The 20,605-nt window shown below is 40.0% G+C and overlaps 1 protein-coding gene across 1 annotated transcript; it reads left to right on the top strand.

The window, feature by feature from the left end:
* The first annotated feature begins 1,614 nt into the window (after positions 1-1,614).
* Positions 1,615-9,189, top strand: fgf8a (fibroblast growth factor 8a). Its single transcript, XM_023276285.3, is given in 6 exon segments — positions 1,615-2,489; positions 2,582-2,618; positions 3,474-3,654; positions 6,034-6,140; positions 8,054-8,251; positions 8,253-9,189. Coding segments are annotated over 6 exon segments (681 nt in total). The 5' UTR covers positions 1,615-2,466; the 3' UTR covers positions 8,388-9,189.
* Positions 9,190-20,605: the final 11,416 nt, after the last annotated feature.

Here is a 20,605-nt window from a genome sequence, read left to right as displayed (position 1 = left end):
CAAGAAGAGATGGTCCTGAAGTTTACACTGCTGTCTTCATTTATTGGAGCAAAGCATTGAGACTAAAAGGACACACAGAGACAGGGAGTTGTTATAGAAAGATATTGTTATTGATATTTGTGCCAACAAATAAACATAAAAATATGAAGCTTTTTACATAAATACTGTCACTTCATTTATTTTCAGCGTAAAAATATGTCTTTCATTATACCACTGGTGGATCTGTGATCATCAGTGTAGAAACAGAGAAGCAAGAAGGAGAGTAGAAGCAGAGGGGGAAGGGTATTTGCCCCCTGCAGGGCTGCTGATGGATGCAGGGCTCCTGGGGTTAAGGGAAGGGCAGCCAGGCACTAAGCCAAGGTACTGAATGGCAGCTACCTACTGCTTATCATACACTCACACCCTTATAAGTTTCAGTACAGTTTTTAGTAAAGCACAAGCACTTTTACTGACAATGGTCTCACATTGAATGACCCATTTCATGTATAACATGTAGGTTACATGTTTAATTTGTATCCTCATACACTTCATCACACATATGCACACCCACAGAGCAGAGCATGCTAATGGGAGGGAGGGAAGGAAACAGAAAAACAAACCATCTGACAACATGAAGCCTGTCAGCGGAGCAGATAACAGGTGAAATGACTCCAGCATGTAATCTATTCAAAGCTCCACACTGTCATTATTACTGTCAAATAATGCCATCAAGGACACGTTGAGCAACTAGTTTTGCTAACATCTAATCATCTCCACTGGAGTGCCTACTGGTGGCTCAGGCCTGAATGACAGGCTTACATTGAAACCGCCCTATGGAAGTAGGGAGGCTGTGAGTTGTTGGAATATGGTGCCTCCAAAAGGACTTGACAAAATGTATCATAGTGAACATTAACATTGCTTCCACATTATTCTGGAGCCTTTCAAGTCAAATTAGTCATCATACAGCAGAAGGAACTTCTTTTACACAACAGAAAGTCACTTGAAATTGTGTGTACTAATCAGGCTGTGTTGAGTTTCTTGGCCATGGCTGTGACCCATACAGAAACATGTAATTAATGGTCAGATCAATAAAGTCTAATTAATGATGGTGGCTTTTGACTGTTGTTCTGTAATTAGGCTTAAAGGCCGCGGCTAGCTGACAATTAATCAGGCGCATCTTTAGTGTCAAAAACAGAATGAGACTATTTATTGTGACTGACCAGGCTGTGAGGTGTGAATATCTCATACCCTAACTCTGTCTGATCCGTCTTAATGAATCGCTGTTTCGCTCGGTCCTCAGCAGCTTTGCTCTCCAGAATTGCATGCAACCCCTTACTTCAGACTAGCCCATGAATAAATCTTTAAAAGCCTGTTTGTCTCTACAGTTAGGTTAAGCCTTTAAAGCAAGAAGAGGCCACTCTCCTTTCTCAAATGAAAGGAGGGGTGTTTTTAAAACGCTAATCGCCTGTAATCCTTTTAATATGTCTCACACTTTTCCTTGTCAATACACAAAGCTGAGCAGATCCAGCTTCATTGAGCCCAGAGCTGGAAGAGCAGAGTATTAGACACGAGACCAGAAGACAGATGAGCAGCAGGGTCTTAAAGTTGCTGCCTTTTCTTTGGACAGTCATTGAATGCAGATAAAACTGTCTTCTTAAAGAAAGCTGCTTATTTTGTCGCCTCTTACTGAGTTGTGGCGGTTTTTACGCACAGGCTCCTCCTTGTCCATTTCTCCCAATAACGTGCGTGGATCGCTCCTCAGGTAAAGTGTTCTTTTTTTTTTTTTTTAATCAAGGGGGGAGGCGAGACTGGGGCTGGGGGTCCGCTTTTGTTCTGTAAAAAAGGGGGCTTGTTCTTAGCCGATCAGCCTGCCATTTTAACACGGGGTGTGTGAGCGCCGGCCGAGAGGTTTGACAGAGGAGCGGTGTGGGATGGGAGCGGAGAGAGGAGAGACAGAGCGTCCAGCGTGAAGTCCGTCCACAGCCGAGCGGAGCCGCAGCATCGACACACTGTGCGAGAAGCCGGTCGGTCGGCAGGGTTTACACACACCTGAAGGCCGCAGACCCAGAGGATTACAACCCAGGAGGAATAACCTGACAAGTTTGTCTCTTTCAAAAAAAAAAGAGGGAGAGAGGACGCGCGTAAAAATTGGACACAGGTTAGTTTCTGCAAGTGCACTTAGATTTTGTCTGACAGAAGCGGATAGTTTTACTTTAATGTTAGCCTAAACTATCACCAAGAGCCGCATTTTCGGCCGAGCAGGGCTTTCTTTGACTGTGCGGACCCTGAATTGATGAAGAATGTATTGGCTGTGCGCGTACGAGCCTCTCTGTCAGCACCTCTGACCTTTTTTGTGGATTCCGGAGAAATCTTTGGACTTGGCGGCTTGATTTAAAGACCACCGAAGTCAGCTGGGGAATTTTTTTGCAGGTCTGAGCGCGGATCCTGATCAGGAATTACTGAAAGATCTTTTCACCTTCATCCAACATGCGATCCATCCCGTCCAGACTGTAAGTACTCTCCTCCTTCCCTTTCACCTTTTACTCACCGTTAATGCTTCTGAATGAAATCCATTAACGCGTGTTACTTTTGGTCTTTGCAGGTTTCTCCACCTAGTTGCACTTTGCTACTATGCTCAGGTAGGTCACTGCTTTGATTTCTTTTCAAATATATCTATTTTAATATTTACATATATTTATATACATTGACCGTTTAAATGAGGATTGGCTTCAACAGCCTTAAAACATATGGCAGTAGAAAGCTTGCGACGGACAGCGCAATAACAGCGAGGGGAGGAAAGGTGAGGGATCATCGTAACGTTATGTGATACAACAGTATCGGATGGCTCCTACCGTGCGCCGTGCAGCGGGACGCGCGGCCTGCTGGCAGGTTGCTGATGAACATACCGGCCCTGGCACAGGACGGTCGGGCACAGACGGATCATCGGGGCAGGAGAACTGCTTGCGAGTCTTGTGAAAATGTCGGGGGTTTAACATAGCCGAGGTCCAACGTTTTCCTTTCATTCCATCACAGCGGAGCGCGGCGGATCTAGAAAGCGAAGTAAACGAAAAATACAAATTTAGATTTAAAAAAAAAAAAATTTAATTGTTTACACCGTGAAGAAGCAGAACATTTGTCTCGTTCATGCGTTTTTTTTCTGTGCACTGTGGCGCACATCCTCCTGTACGCACAACCAGTAATCACACCGTGCGTCTTTTTGGAAGCTGTTAATTTGATTTGGCAGCAGCTCTCCTGGAACTTGTTACACTCGTCTCAAGAGGACAAAACAACAACAAGCTGTTCTTGCTTTAGAGTATATTTTCCCTAAGTTAGAAAGCGCTTTACCGAAGCGCACAACTGACTGCATTTTCTGCAGCAATATTATTCCTCTCCTTTGCGCGGGGTTGTCAGGTTAGATTTTACAGCTACAATAAATAAGTCAATAAATTAATAACACGCTCTGATGATTGTGATGCCATCTTAATTTCTGACAGGTAACCAATCAGTCCCCGCCTAATTTCACGCAGCATGTAAGCGAGCAGAGCAAAGTGACGGACCGAGTGAGCCGCAGGTTGATCCGGACCTACCAGCTGTACAGTCGGACCAGCGGCAAGCACGTTCAGGTCCTGCCCAACCAGAAGATCAACGCCATGGCCGAGGATGGAGACGTGCACGGTAAGAAGCCCAGCAATAATTACATCGACTCCTGTAGTAACAACTCCCAGATTTCGCCTAAAACCCGCCGATCTGCCTCTGGAAAAATGTCTTAGTTTGATTTATTTTTTTTAATCTATTTTGTAGATTTTTTTTTACATTTCTCTTTCTTTCGTTCAGCAAATTAACATTTCCAGTCGGTCGATTTAAAATTAAATTTACATTTCACTCTGCAGATGAAAAACCTGGCCTTTTCGGTCTAGACCTGCAAATTTTATTCAGACAAATTCAGACATTTATTTAAAGAAGTTTTACTGTGAAGACGAACTTTCCATTCTAAATTATTTTTTTGTTTATGAAATTGTCAAACATCTTAATAACACGGCTCAAACCTAATATTCTAACGTCCTTTAAAATAATGCAATATATCGGAGATATGCAAATTAGGCCAACATTGAACCTACCTTAAAATATAATATTTGATTGATGTTCTTATTTTTTCACAATAAAGTTTAAATCAGCAAGTACAATGCGTGCAGGGTAGAATGCATGTCTAACCCTGCAAATCCACATGTACAATTTGTTAAATTAAATCCCACTCAGTCAAACATTTGCAAATTTCTGTCGTTTTTCATGACTGTTAAACTTCCAAACCAAAGTGAACCCTTATTTGCTGAAGGGTTTACCTCATAACCAAGCATTTAACTGGTGGATGTGGTCATTCTTTGCACCATTTGTGAATCCCAGTCTGTGCTTTTGGAAGGGAAGAGGTTTAGATCTCAGAGAAACTGTCTTGTGGGTTGTAGATGGTGCCAGAGGTGATCCTCCAGAGATCTTGCAGTTCTGGAGGATCCATTAAAAATCATTCTACTTCCGTCTCTCGAACATTTTCTGCATTCTCCTGCCCACCCAATCCCCTGCCCCCACCTTCAAACCCAATCCATCCAGCCTCAGAACCAAATGGGCCTAATTGAGCTTTGCAGCAACTCTTTGGTGTATTTTAAGTATTGAATTCTATAAAAAAAAAAAACATCTATTCATGATGAGTAAGTCAGTGGGTAATAATGCGCTCACTGCTGCTGTCTGTACAGATGTCTCAGATGTACGGTAGTTGCTGTTGTATGTGGATGTGTGCATTTATCTGTGGCCTCAAAAGGAGTCTGCAAGCTATTCAGGTCACCTGAAATATTTTACTACAAAATGAGAGAAAAATGTGTGAGCAAAAATGTCTGTGTGTGTGTGTTTCCCACATTATTCTTTGGCTCAGCCTCTGTCCATTACTCAGTTCAGCTGCAACTGCAGGTTCGAACCACAACTGTAACTCTCTAATATGTTGAGGTTTGTTTGACCCCAGTAACCTTTGGCCAATGCCATGTAGCTACTTTTATGAGACAATGCAGATTTAAAAAATGTCTACACTACCGTTCAAAAGTTTGAGGTCACTTAGAAATGTCTTTATTTTTGAAAGAAAAGTATTTTTTTCAATGAAGCTTACATTAAATTATTAAATGGCTAATTTTTAATGAAATATCTACATAGAGGTACAGAGGAACATTTCCAGCAACCATCACTCCTGTGTTCTAATGCTACATTGTGTTAGCTAATGGTGTTGAAAGGCTAATTGCTGATTAGAAAACCCTTGTACAGTTATGTTAGCACATAAATAAAAGTGTGAGTTTTCATGGAAAACATGAAATCTTCTGGATGACTCCAAACTTTTGAACCGCATTGTATACATTAAGGTCATTAAGAAAGTTAGAAAATGACAGAATTCATGGACACTGTTTTATTGTCATTGTTGAAAAGCAACATTAAAAAATGCATCAAGTTCCATAAACTTATGCTCTGGACATTGTCCGTATTTCCAATGTCTTTCAGTACTTCTCAGGATATAGAGATAAATGTGGAGTTTTATACGTGAGGTCATTGCAGATTTATTTGAAAAGGAATTCTTCATGGGCCTGTCAGGATCGCCCCTTTAGCTTTTAAAGAATCAAGAGACACGTGGTTTTATCATTTAACAAGAATTTCAGCCTGGGAATGGTCCCATAGGTTCTGTCTCTCTCTTTCATTCTCTCTTTCTTTCTCTCTTTCTTTCTCTCTCTTTCTCTCTCTCTCCCTCTTTCTGTGTGTGTGTGTGTGTGTGTGTGTGTGTGTGTGTGTGTGTGTGTGTGTGTGTGTGTGTGTGTCCGTGAGTGTGCATGCTTGGAAACACACTTAAGCATATCAGCGTGTATTGTTTATGCTTTTTGGTCCATACACATATGTGGACTGTTAAGTCATTCATAAAGTTTGAAAGAATTTTTCAGACAGGCAAAGAAAAAGATGTTTCACTAAAATCATGGAAATCTGCTGTGTTGTAGATCCTAACAGAATTCCTTTTGTTTGATTTTTTCTTAGCTAAACTCATTGTGGAAACTGACACATTTGGGAGCCGAGTGCGCATCAAAGGAGCTGAGACAGGCTTCTACATCTGCATGAACAAGAGGGGGAAACTCATCGGCAAGGTTAGGACAAAAGCTGATCTTAACCGGCTGAAGCAGAGTCAAAAGGCTGACTACCTTGTTGTAGCTAAGGTCAAAATGTCAACGGTTGTAGCAGCACAGCTCAAGGACTTAGAGGAGGATGTAGTGTTTGTCTCATTGACTTACGGGGAGTAAAGAAAAGCTTCAGGGCAAATTGTTCAGAGGCCAAAGTTAAATTGTTCAAACAAAAGAAATCAAAATTATCCATCAATCTTTGGTGAGTTGTTAATCTAAAGATCTTAAACTATATTTTATATGACATGAAAAGATCAGACATTGTAGGTGGTCTTCTCTCCTTGTGGCCATGTGACTCAAAATAGGTAGATGATAAGAGGCTGTGTACAGATATCAGTGCAAACAAAGCATGATTTTTCACCACTAAAAGTATAAATAACAACCATCTATACTGGACTTTTGTATGTTTGATACTTTATAAAAGATAAAGTTTATAATATTCTGTATATTTTAGTGTCAGGAAATCCCCTTCAAAAACCAAAAGCAACGATGTATTGATCCTACTAGCAAGTGTAGCCAAACTCTGATTTAGCTGATTCTTTTTACCAATTGTTTATTAGTCCATGGATGAAAAGTATTCCACAATAAATGCTCTTGCTCTTCTTCCTCCTGTTTAAACAACATTTTTCTTCTTCTTCAAAAAAAGAAAAAATCCTTGCAAGTTGTTTCTATTTTCAGTAAGAACCAATATCCTTGAAGGTAGGGAGTAGGGAAGTCAGAAAGCATTAGGAGACAAACTTGTGACATGCGATGAGCTACATTGTGTATGATGTTTATTTCCTACGGTGTTTAGAAGCTAATATTAGGTACATGAGCAAACGTGAGCTACAGTTTTTAAGTGACACTATATGAGGCTTCAGGTTAGGGTGCAATTATGTGTCTGAAATGTGTTAGAGGCTGAGGCTATGTCAGTGCCCCACTCTCACTGTGATGTGAACAGAGCACCCCACCACCACACACACACACACACACACACACACACACACACACACACACACACACACACACACACACACCTCCACCACCCAGTCCCCTGCTTAGAAGACCATCTGCCTCAAGCTACTGGTCCAGTCACAGCCTACCTCGGCCCCAGTGTGTGTGTGTGTGTGTGTGTGTGTGTGTGTGTGTGTGTGTGTGTGTGTGTGTGTGTGTGTGTGTGTGTGTGTGTGTGTGTGTGTGTGTGTGTGTGTGTGTGTGTGTGTGTGTGTGCGTGTTTTGAAAAGAAAAAGAATGAACAGACCTTCTTTTGGATGCATGTGTGCATCATGACTATTTTTAACACGCTCTTTTGTCCAAAAACGTGGGAGCTAGTTACAGTAGGCCAGCACTGTGTGCTCAGTTATTGCTGCTTCAGATGACCTTACTGTACGTTTTAGAAATTGTAGAATGGTTGTTTTCTCACCGTGTCACTTCCTATCTGCAATGTTACCGACAACCTCATCCAAAGGTAGTTAAACTAAAAATGGCAGACAACACTGGATGAATGATTGTTAATCTATTTAAGCAGACACATTGGGTAAAGTTAACTGTAAACACAGCAGGAGATCTAACATGAAAGGAGAACAACACATAAGAGCTGTTCAAGGTTAAATGGCAAGAGGCTGTAGAAAGTTTACTAGAGAAGGAGAAGACTCATTGCTTACTGTCATGCCCTTTCTCTGATCTGTAATGACTGGAGCATATGCTGTAGGTGTGTGGGGAGGGCTGTGTGTGTGTGTGTGTGTGTGTGTGTGTGCGTGCGTGCGTGCGTGCGTGTGCGTGTGCGTGTGTGTGTGACAGGCTGCACAGGGAAGTCTTTATACATCTGATATTTCCCATCTGCAAGGAGACTTCTCTCAACATTTTCTACTGACTGTTTTCATGTGTGTGTCTTTCTGCAGAAAAATGGACAAGGTCGGGACTGTATCTTCACTGAAATTGTTCTGGAGAACAACTACACGGCATTGAGGAACGCCCGTTACGAAGGCTGGTACATGGCTTTCACCCGCCGTGGGCGACCCCGGAAAGGTTCACGGACACGCCAGCACCAGCGTGAAGTTCATTTCATGAAGAGGCTACCTAAGGGGCAGCAGATTACCCACACAAGCCACCACCGACCTTTTGACTTCATCCAATACCCTTTCAGTCAAAGGACTAAACGTACTCGATACTCCTTACAGCGCTGAGGAGCAGCAGGAAAATAGAAAAGACAGAGAGAGAAAGAGGAGGAACTGAGAGATCGGCTGAATCACCAGCAGCCAACACAGAGACTTTTTTATGCTGAGCATTGTTGTATCTTAATAAGTAGTTTGTTCTCTATTTTTCTTGAAGTTAAAAAAAACTGTACATAGATTGCAAAAACAAAACGTGAGAAATCTATTTTTGTACTCTAGACTTTTAGTTGTGACTTGTATAAAAAAACTAAAAAGAAAAAATATTAGATGCACCTGACTCATTGTCTGACTTACCTGGACATCTTAGTAGAGTGTGTTGTGTTGTTTAATGTATGTCATTTTAACCAGTAGAGTCATTTTTTGGACTCTTGCCTGCTGCTCAAGGAGACTTGAAGGGCCCTGATTGACCGCACTGCCAAGGAATGCTACATTCAGAGCCACAAATTGTCACACACTGCGTTGTAGAGTGCAGGACCACGTGGTGTTAACACACTGCAATGTTTAAGCAATTTGCTAGACACTGCATCCAGATTGGAATCATCCAGCATCTTTCTCACACAGTTCAAACAAACAGAGCATAAACAGCATCTGATGGAACAATGTGGCAGCTATATTTGAGAATCACAGTTTTCCTGTTCTGACTGACTGATGTATAGAAAATGCATTGATGTGTAAGGAATCCCTTGACACACCCACTGACCCTCACCCTTTGTGTTCCTGGTACCCTCTGAATGTCTGTTTTTATACATATATAAATATATTTTTTATTTGATGATGTGTAAAATAATTTTAAGGATGGAATATTTATTTAAAATGTATAATAAATGTACATTAGAATACTGATATTAAACTCTTGTTTGGTACATACTTGCTTGGGACCCATCTGTGAAACACTGAAAAGTCACATAAAAGCTTGCTAACTCGCCCTATTCTCTATACTTATGTACTTAGCTGTGTATACATACATATGAGCTTAGTGTTAGTCTCACAGCAGCTGTGTCAAACCCGTAAGATGTCCTCAGACCTCTGTATTTGCTGGTCTAGTTGCTGATGTTTTTCAGTATATTCATTTTAATTAAAAATTTCTGAAGCAGTGACTTGAGTTAGGAAATTACCAATGACAATGGAAAGCGCATTTTATTGTAGTTATTTTACACCTTAAGGATTTTTTGACCATTGCTTGATGACCAACAACTATCCAGACATCAATTTAATGTCACCAGCAGCACTGGTTGCCAGATGTTTGGTTTCTGTTTAGGACCAAGTCTGAAAAGTCGGTGTGATGTCAGTGACAAGATGGTCCTTGCACTCTGCTGTTGTTAGACAAATAAAACAGTTCCAGCCAGTATCTCCCCTTATAACCACATATTGTGAATTTTACATCTCTGTGTATGTACAGATTAATTAAACAAGATACTACATATTAATTAAGTGAGGTAGGTGCATTTTTCAACAATATGCAGACAACATACAGACATGAGATCGACTTTCTTTCTTATCTTATTCTTTATAAGAAACAAAAATGTGATTTCCAAAATGTTGAACTATTGCCGTCAATAAATTATGGCATGGGATGGGTAAAGACAAACTACAAGGGGTGTATTAGATACTAACTAAAATTATTTTATTATGCAGTCAAGACAATTGTAAAATCAAAGTACAACATCATTAGTCAGTAATTCTGTTTAAATGAATAGATATTGTGAGACCGTTTAGCATTTGCCAGTTTCTAGATGCCCTCCCGAAATACCAAAAAGATGTGTTACATGTGGTTTATACCCAAATGTAGACAACATGAAAAATGCTGTGCCATCAACAGTTTGTTTCAAAATACCATCTTGAACATTTTTGCCTCCTAAAGGTCTCAAGACATTTGTGTACAGGTGAATACTAAGCTAATAATTATGCTGGCTATGCTCCCCTCAGCCACTAAATAATCGCCGCTGTGCTCCAGTTGTTTGTTAAACTTTTTCTTTTTGTCTGCTTATTTTTAAAGAACTGTGTCTGATCAGCTATCCATTACTGACTTTTTGTCATTCCTGCAGAAGTGACAGTCGACAGCAGCACGAGCAGTTTATGGAAAAAATAAAAGGTCTTTCAAGGATCTCTAATAGGATGGAAGAGTAAGTGTTATAATGCATCATTAATCCACAAGGTGGCCACAAACTGTGAGTGGAGAAACAGATTCAACGGTAGGTGCAGAGTATTGGTTTTAGCTGTTTCCTTGCTTTGCGTGCAGATTTTACTTGGACTTCCAATGGGTATGTGTACACTGTACCTCAGTGCATTTAAGTGTAGAGAGTAAGGAAGTCGAGACAGCCAACAGAAATACAAACCAAACATGAACATACCAGCAACCAGCTAGTGGGCCAAAGCCCTTCCTCCAATCAGACTGAAGCCTGATGCAACATCCATCCACCCATCCATACACCACTGTATCCTCTGTAGGCTTGCAGGAGGGCTGGAGCCTGTCCTAGCTGATCTAGGGCATTGGCAGTCAGTGACAAACCATGTCTCCTATAAATTAACAAAATTTCAGCTGCAGATATGTTTTGAAGAAAAGATAATTTACTTCTTAAATCAATTGATTCAATACATTTTCTATGCATGAGGACATGTTAGCCAAAGGTCAGCTTCATTACCTATATGGAGTTCACATTCTGGGACAAAGATACAACGCTCAAGACAATGACTGTTGGATAGGTTTAATGAGTGTGGTTTTGGGGCTGGCATGTGCTGCCATGTGCTGTTTGGTGGCTTCTCCTCACAGCACTGGGTGAAAACCCTGGTGAGGCCTACAAGACTGAAAATAGCAGTTCTGGTACCATGACTAAGTGACTGGACTTAATTTATAACTGAATGACTGTAGAAGTGGGTATGTGGCATTGTTTTAAGAATATATAAATTTAAAAGTTTGAGATGACTCACATCTCTTTCATCATCTTAGGTGTTCAAGCCAAAAGAGTCCCCATGGACTGGCACATGTTCATAAAGGTTCCGGAAGGAACCAAGTACAGGTGAGGAGAGGGTGAGTAGTAATCTCTTCAGGTAATAAATACATTGCTTGATGAGGATGTCGGTAATTGTTTTTAAGAAATAGTTACTCAGTTGTAATGTTTGTTATTATAGTTAAAATTAAAGATATATTGTATTTTTGCAAATTTCTTGTGTTTTATTATTTTTGGTTAACCCTTATGTGGGTAGGCCTGAGGGGCTGATTTGGGGCTGGCCTATAAAGGGCTGGCAGGAGGTGCCCCTATAGCTCAATGGGTTAAGCGGGTGACCCATGTACAGGGGCTGGTCCCAGATGCAGCGTTCTGGGTTCGATTCCTGCTTGCGGCCCTCTGCTGCATGTCTTCTTCCTCTTTTCCTGTCCGTCTCCACTACACCTATCAAATAAAGTCGTAAAAGGCCGAAAATAACTTTAAAAAAAAAAAGGCTGGCAGTTAAGTGAGAGTGAGGACAGAGGAAAGAGGTGACACAACCAGAGGTGGGTAGTGAGTTACATTTACTTGAGTAACTTGTCAAAACAAAATGTTCTTCTGAGAGTAGTTTTACTCTGCCATACTTTTTACTTTTACTTGAGTACATCTGTGAAGAAGAAACGCTACTCTTACTCCGTTACACTGGGCTACAATCGACTCCTTACTTTTTTATTTACCACATTAGATATGCTTTATTTTGCCGGAGAGATGCCCCCAGTGGATCTAGCACATGACTGTGTTTCACCAATCAGACGAAGCAATAATAATCATGTGACTCCGTTTCACCAGACATCGCCCTGCAGTCACATGACCACATACGAACTGTAGGCGGCATAGCGGCACAAACTCTTCACACATAGAAGACAAGGAATGAAAAGAACGGGCATTTTCGAGAAATTTGATGTTGCTTCGGAGTCCAACAACATTAGCATAGCATTAGCTAAAAAAAAAAAAAAAGCATAGCATTAGCATGGATATCGCTGTCTTCGACTTTTGTTAGAAGACAAAAGCCAAAGACGGCTGCTAACATGTGCGAAGTGAAGTGTGACGTCAGGCTGGTAGGTCCACGTGATACAGCGGGGGGGTGGGGGCACAACCACTGAATATTCGGAAATTGGGGTCCAGCCCAAGTTGTCTATCTACTGAGCCTGTGCCATTTGGAGGGAAGTGAAATACAGTATATTTTGCCACTGGAAGTAGTTTGCACTGTACAAGCATACAAACGTTACCTTACTTCAGGTATTTCTTTCAAAAGCTTTATGTTGTGAAACATTGACATTTGGAAATTTGTGTTTCTTGTGCCTTAACTTGTCATTTTGTAAAGATGTTATTTATGTTGGCTATTTTTTATTTTATTATTTGGAAATACCAGAATTTGCACATTATTTTTCATTTTTGTCTGTCTGATCACATCATTTCTTAAAAAAAAAACAAAAAAAACATAAATAAATCAGACAGTACAAACAAACAGTTACTCAGTACTTGAGTAGTCTTTTCACCAAATACTTTTTTACTTTTACTTGAGTAATTTTTTGGATGGCTACTTTTTACTTCTACTTGAGTGATATTATTTTGAAATAACGTTACTCTTACTTGAGTACAAATTTTGGATACTCTACCCACCTCTGGACACAACACACCAGTTAACTGCCTTTGCGGTTTTGTGTGCTTTCATTGTGAATGTTGGTGAATAAATGCCAGGTTGTTTTGCTCCTTATCTCACCTCAAGCCTCCTGCTTTATCCAACCACAAAACGGTCATCCTAACAATGTTGATACCAAATATCAGTAAAATTCTTACATAAAAACATATTTTCTGACAAAATATACTGCAGCATAATATCCACGTATAATAACTACATCATTTTTAAGCTTATTTATGGTTTTCTTTAGACACTATCTAATACAGGAAAGCCCATGGTGACCAGACACCCAGTGTTTATTGACATTAAACCAAAAACACAATTTTCCCCCAAACCTTACCCAAATGACTTTTGTTGCCCAGCTGTAGTGAGTCTGAATGTGACAGCCAAGTGCTCTGTAAACACAGTAATGAGTTGATGTTCAACACTTGTTCATCTGCTTTTTCCCTTGCACAACCTTCCGTCTGTCTTCACCAGGTTAAGGCATAGCTTCTGTCTTTTGGTGTGGCAGTTTCCATGCAGATTATGGATTTTTATTTGTTTAGTAAAGGTAATTTGTAGTGCTTACAGGAGCGATGTGTGACAAAAATGTATAAAATGTAATCCATTTAATCTATCCATCAGAGAATTAAAGCAAGATAAGTATTATGCTTCCTTTAATAGGGAAGACAAACTACACTGAACAAACATACATACGCAGCATGTATTATTTTCTAAAACTCTGTTCATTCTTTTTAACAGAAGTGTTTGCTGTTCAGACACACAGCATCTTCACACCAATGGCTGTCATGAAACAACCAAGTGTGACAATATTAGAAATTATGAATGGCAGATGCTGAGTGAGATCATACACCAGAAATTACAAGTAAGTAACTAGTTACACATCTGGCAGGGAAATAATGAGGTTGTTGATGTTGCTTGTGGTATGTTGTCCCACTCCTCCTGAAGGCCATGGCAAAGTTAGCAGACATTTTGGGAAGCAGCATCATGTAATGTCACATTCATAAAGATATCAACCCAGAGCATCTTTTGCCAGGTTGTCTGCGGTACCAGTACCATGGAGGTTGAAACAATTTATCAGATGACAAATGGTGGAGGTGGATGTCCATGTATCTGGGTATGACTCTAGTGAACATTCGAGCATTCAGCATATCAACAGCCCATTCTCATCTTTCTTTTGTCATCTGAAGGATTGTGTCACTTTAATAAAGATACATCTTGAGGTGGCCTTTTATGATCACTGGTCAAACCAGTGTCTGTCTACTGGTCATACTATTTGATCATTGTCCATTAAAGTCACACCTGCAGCTCAAATAATTTTTGTGCACAATTGACTAAACTGAACCTTTTTCTAAACAGAACAATAGAAATTAGATTTTCTCTATGTCAGAAAAGAAGGCCGTCTGCATGCTGCATTTACATTTATGTTCAGTATAGTTGCAGAGTGAAATATCTGGGGTACACAGTGTGTAGTTTACATTAAAAACTTGGTCTTAATTGATACTTTCTGTACATTTGCTCTACAGTTGAACAAATGTCTGTGTTTTAAAACAGTGGCATTTATATATTTACTTATGTCTGTGAGAACACAAAAAACTATGAGAAAGTCTGCAGTGAACTTGTCCACAAATGTTTATTGAAGCAGAAGCTCAGTAGCCAGCAAAACTGACAGTGGGCCAAATGAAAATGGAAATTTGTTGTAATTAGCCTCAAGGTGGAATAGATGCCACTAAAGTCAGACTTCATATCTCAAGCAAAACTTTGCACTTTTAATTGGACCATTGTTAATGTTCCTTTTTAAAGCTGTATTTTCTTATGGTGGTTTCTTGGAAAATGTATACTAACCAAACAAACAAACAAACAAACAAACAAACAAACAAACAAACAAACACACACACACACACACATACACATATACACACATACATACATATTTTTTTCTGTAGTGTTGGTATGAACCTTTCCTCACCAGCACCTGCCTTAGCTGAACAGAAAGGAAACACTGTACCCTTTGGTTTCTCCCCACATGAAACCTGACCAGGGAAAGCCAATGGAGCGGGTATTCTTAATCTGATCCCAACAGGAATAACAAGGTCATTTGAAGTCCCTGCCAACCCCCACCCACCTACTACCACCACCATCTCCACCTTTTTAGCAGATAGTAGTATGTCAGTGTCAAAGTGGGGATGACAATGTGTTTGTTTTTAAGGCTTTGGTCTCGTTTATGTTCTGTAACTCTCAGCATGTCTGCTGTTATCATGTAATCTGATTGGACAATCCCAGCATGCAGTAGTGTATGATTTGGCAGATATATGTGTGAAAGAAAGTTAGATGACTACATTGATTTGACAGTGTATGGGTATGATATTATCAGACTTTGACATGATGGTTTATTGCTCATTTTGTGTGATTGATCAAACTGTTTTAATATACTTTAGCTTAAAATAAACAACAGCCAGTCAAAGAAACACTAGTCCTGTTGAGGACTTCTGCTAAGTCCTGGTGTGACATATAAGTTGTTTAGTCTTTCTGTGTGTGTGTTTGCTTGCCAGCAGGAGAGCGAATAGTTGCATCACTGCTGACTGGAACTGGCAACAAAAGAGGACATTTGTGTCATTCACTCTTCTTTCTTACACTGTCTTTGCATCTCTTTGCAGTTTGCATGTTCTCCCTGTGCATGCATGGGCTTCTTCCTCTCACAGTCCAAAAACATGCTCACATTAATTGGTGATTCTAAATTGTCCGTAGGTGTGAATGTGAGAGTGCTTGTTTGTCTGTATGTCTAGCCCTGTGATAGACTGGTGACCTGTCTAGAGTGTCCCCTGCCTTCAGCCTAAGTCAGTCTGGGATAGACTCCAGCCCCCCACGACCCTAATGAGGATTAAGCGGTGTATAGGTATTGGATGGATGGATTTATTTTTGAGTATTTTCCAAAGAGCTAGCACTGTTGCCTCACAGCTAAAAGGTCCTGGGTTTGAATCTTGGCCTGGGTCTTTCTGTGTGGAATTTGTATGCTCTCCCTTTTCAAACACATGCTGAGGTTAATTGGCGATTCTAAATTGTTCATAGGTGTGAATGTGAGTGTGTTTGGTTTTCTGTCTCTCTGTGTGGCCCCGTGATAGACTAGTGCCGTGAGAAAGAGAAAATGGATGGATGGATGGATGGATGGATGGATGGATGGATTTCCCACAGAACTCAATTATACCAGAATCATCAATTGAAGCTGGTGCTTTGTGACAATTATGTAACCTTACAGCAAAAGAAAATTACTGATAAAATACAATTTGATGGCTTTAAAGAGTGAATGTGGTTTTGCAGGGCAATCAATGGGTTTATGATGTTGTTTTGGAAATTCAACAATTTCAGACTTCCTGGAAGACAAGTAGACTATAATAAAACTGATTGAATTAGGTCCCTTCTCTGTCACAACCATTAAAGCCTCTACTACTGCCTCTAGTGTGTGTAATGTTAGAGTGGACCTCAGAGAAGGACTGGATTGTGGGAAAAATCACACCTTCTATAATGCTGCCATGCAAATGTGGAGCAATCCAGTGCAAAAAAACGGGGGTAAGATGGCTTTCATCCTTTCTTAAGCATCATCCTTAACCCCAGATAAACAAACAAAGCTACCTTTTTCCTTTGCGTAGGGAGCAATTTAACCCCTGCCTTGACCTCCCCTGTGGAGACCGTAGAGTAGTAGAGGTAACCAGAGAGCCACAACACTATCTTCCTAAGCAGCCTTGAATGCCACAAACCTTCACAGAAGTTGTCACTGTCAAAAACAGGCTGTAATGATTCCAATATTAACAGAAACTGAACATGTAGTTGTTGTATATGATTACTAACAAATACTTATTCTTCAAATTAAAATACAATTCAGCATAATTTCTCTTTTATGAATTGTACAACAGACAGAACAAAGCCTAAGGGCAGAGGAGATTCTTTGCTGATCCCAGATTTTTAAAAGTAAAATTTTGGTGTATATCAATCTAATTTCTTAAATTTTGTGACATGAATATGTTTTGAAAATTGAGTAAGCTTTTATCTGAATTTGTGAAAAAAAATCTAAATTAAAAATCACAGTGAGTAGTTTAATCCAAATGAATCCAAAGAAATGCCTCTAAGTTAAATATTAGATTTTTATGAGCTTAGTAGTATGCCTACCACAGTTTGGGTTTTTATATGCATTGGATGCACTTTGCATTCTGGCATTTACTGTTTTACTGCTTATTGTATACATTTTGTGTGTCAGAATTAAAGATTTCTCTATGTGTTCATTTCTCGCAATATTTACTTTGCATGTAAATTGCTTGATCTTAACAAAAAAAAAGTCACGTGTACTCTCAGATGTATTCAGAGGTTTCTCGTGCAGTACAGTGGATGTGCAGTGTTCCCATTAGCAGCCAAAAAGCCAAATAGAATAGAATAGAATAGAATAGAATAGAATTGAATTGAATAGACTAGAATAGCCATTTTATTGTCAATCAAACATACATTAGTTGGTGCACGTATGAATTACATTTCAGTGCATTTGCAATTCATGGTTTCCGCATCCATGTGCGCAGGTCAACGGATGGACTGATGTGGCTCCAGGTTGTGTTTTCCCTCCACACGGACTGTCCACACTACAAGCATCCAGCTGCAAATGTTCCAGAAAAACAAATGGTGCTTAAAACAAACAGCCGGTATGAATGGAGACTGTACAATGAGATTCTTGGTCATCATCACTTTTATAATTCATCATTAAAAAAAGAGAAAGTAGTTGCTGCTGGACTTCAGAGGAGGTTTGTTTGTATATGCTTTCATCGACGGAGCTCAAACACAGTATGCAGTCCTCATTTCTCCAGAAATCCTATGCCATGTTCACACACTGTGTCCTGCACACCTCAGGAATAATCACTGAAACGGTGCTACAGCCTAATCTGTAAGCAGCTGCTGTTTCCTCATGTCCAATATGGGGACAGCTACCACGGAGCATGTGTCCCACAGTGCCCACATCCCAGGACTGCTTACTGGCATGCGGACACAGACACAAAAAACATGAATTAGCCTTAAATGTATTTTTTATTCATTTTTTGTCACAATAGTTGAGTTTCAGTACAATAGCCTCCGATACCTTTGTTCAAAAACAAAAACATTAAAGTTATTTCTTCTACGTCTTTCTTTAGAATTTCATGGCTTAGCAACCTGAGGGGATTTTACAATTGCACATGAATTACAAAAACGGTTTTTGACTGAAAATATAAGATAAAGGGAAGCAGTCTAGAAAAGGTTTTGAAAGTATAACTAGGGTATTATTTGTAATATTACTACTCAGCAGACTAATCACAGCTGTTGTAGCTAGATTTCTGGGGAGAAGCACATGAGGCTGCTTTGTGGGCTATGCTGTTCATTACTGAAGTAATCAACCTTAAATAATAAATCAGATACCTAGCCCTAGTGTTTAGAAGCAACAGTTGCCAGAAATTATGCAGATATATTGTTCATGAAGGATAGTCTTTGAGGTTTATGATCAAGATCAAAATCACACATATATTTCTAAGACAGTGCAATTAAATTATAATACTGTTTACTCCGCAATGATTAAACAAATTTCAACCAACATTTAAACTGGAAAATGAAGAGAATAAATCAGATTTTCAAATACTTTAACAGTGGATTTTCAAAATGACACTTTGTATTTATTATTAGGTCATTCCAGGGTCACAGAGAAATTTTATACAGTTTTATATCTGAAATGTAATGAAATTTTGTATCAGATAAGTATTACATGCGTTAATGTCTGATTAACTATTGTCTGTGAAAAATCAGAAGTACTGAAGACAGAAGCAGCAAGATGGATGGATTCTCTATCAAAAATGACCCCTTATATACAAGGCCCCATTCAGTAGTGTTAACAAAACCCACCAGTTAGACCAAACTGAATAATTGAAACGCAAACAACTGATCAAACTGAAGCTCCAGATCGACAGTTTCATTGTTTATGTACGGGTCTTAGCCAAGACCTGTTGACTTCTCCAATTGGGGCTAGAAACTTTTGTTTGTCCATGCATTTCCAAGACTGATTGTCAGTCTGATCTGAACAATTATCAGCTAAATGTGTTTGCCAGCTCAAGCACAGCCCCCCTCCCTCTTTGCTGCCCTAAAAAGATCAAAAGGGAAGGACCCCCCGCACCCCCCGTAGCCCCCTTGAAACACCCCCTCCGGAACCCCCAAACACTCCCCTTATTCCTCCTCCCAACCTCTTCATTTCCTTTTAGGCATGACAGTACAGCTGGATAGCCAACCATAAATGATTTTTTTCGACGGCCCAGTGTTTGGGACATGGCCTTTAGAGTGCACAGCTTTCAGCAAGGGGACGCATCTTTTACAAGAAAAAAGAAAGAAAGAAAAACGATCTGCATATTTTAATCATGTGCTGTTTTGCTCAGCTGATCAAAGAGCCTGAGGGATGCCACTTGTAGCTGAAGGCTTGAGGGCCCTCATGATGTGAATGAGCACAAATTGATGCTACTGATGCTAAACGGTTAAGCGTCTCACAAAATGTCATAAGGTCAATAAACTTTTGGTAGTCATTTGACCGTGACACAACCCTATCAGTTTTAGTGGCTAAACAGGCCTCAGTGCTCTGCTGCACAATGTCTGTAAAAATCACCATTTCAGATGTGGAAGGAAAACTGATGTTTGCTGATAAAGACATTTTGATTAATGAGCTATTTTTGATTAAAATTAACCTACTAGTCCAATCTCAAAAAGATTTATTATGCACTGTAAAACATACCAAATTTTAGGTTTGGGGTTGAAAAATGTAATTGTTTTAATTGCTGTATAGAGACAAGGTTTAATGTTGATTTATGGAGAGTCCATTTGTAACTTCAGCACATATGAATTTGATCATTTAAAGGTCTGTCTATTCCTGCAGCTTTCAACCACAACTCATGGCCCTCTCAGAGGATGCAGTTTTGAGATACAATTAACAGATATTGAAGTTGTTGGTTGATTGTTGTTGAATGCCTACTACTACTATCTACTACTATGACACCATAAAAATAATACTATTAATGTCACAGCTGATGTTTGAACCCAGTGTGAAAACTGCAGCAGGCAGACACAAGCAGGTTACTCAAACAAAGGTTTATTTAACAAGAAAGTACACACAAACCAATTCAGAATGGGGAAACTAAGCTGATGTTAAAACAGAACAGGAGCAAACCAAACTGAATTGAAATAAAGGATCAAAACTACAAAAACCCAGGAAAAGTGTAACAACAGAGGAGGCATCAAATGAATACAAATCTGGATAAACCAAAGCTACACTAGCAAAACGGGGATACTCATGGGATGAGGGAACTAAACTAAAGGGCAGGCAGCCTTGGGGAATCCAGGATCTGGTAAGATGAGCTGGACCTGGTGAAGGCTGGGGAAATGTTGGAGTGGTGCCAGCAGCAGGCACAGGCTGGCTGTGGGCAGGATCAGGGCGATCAGTGTGTCACCAATGCAGGGCAGTCAGGTGGCAGTGGTTTGAGGAAGACTGGCAAGAGACAGGTCGAGGATTGGCAGGAATACAACATCTCTGGTCTGGCAGGGGTGGTGGATTGAGATTTGCATACTGACTGGGAAGATATATACAGAGAGAGTGAAGGTAAGCAAGGC

The sequence above is a fragment of the Amphiprion ocellaris genome, chromosome 16, assembly GCF_022539595.1.
Source record: "Amphiprion ocellaris isolate individual 3 ecotype Okinawa chromosome 16, ASM2253959v1, whole genome shotgun sequence".
Taxonomy (NCBI): Eukaryota; Metazoa; Chordata; class Actinopteri; family Pomacentridae; genus Amphiprion; species Amphiprion ocellaris.
Note: the sequence above shows the minus strand (reverse complement) of the source record. Positions and strands in the feature narration are given on the sequence as shown.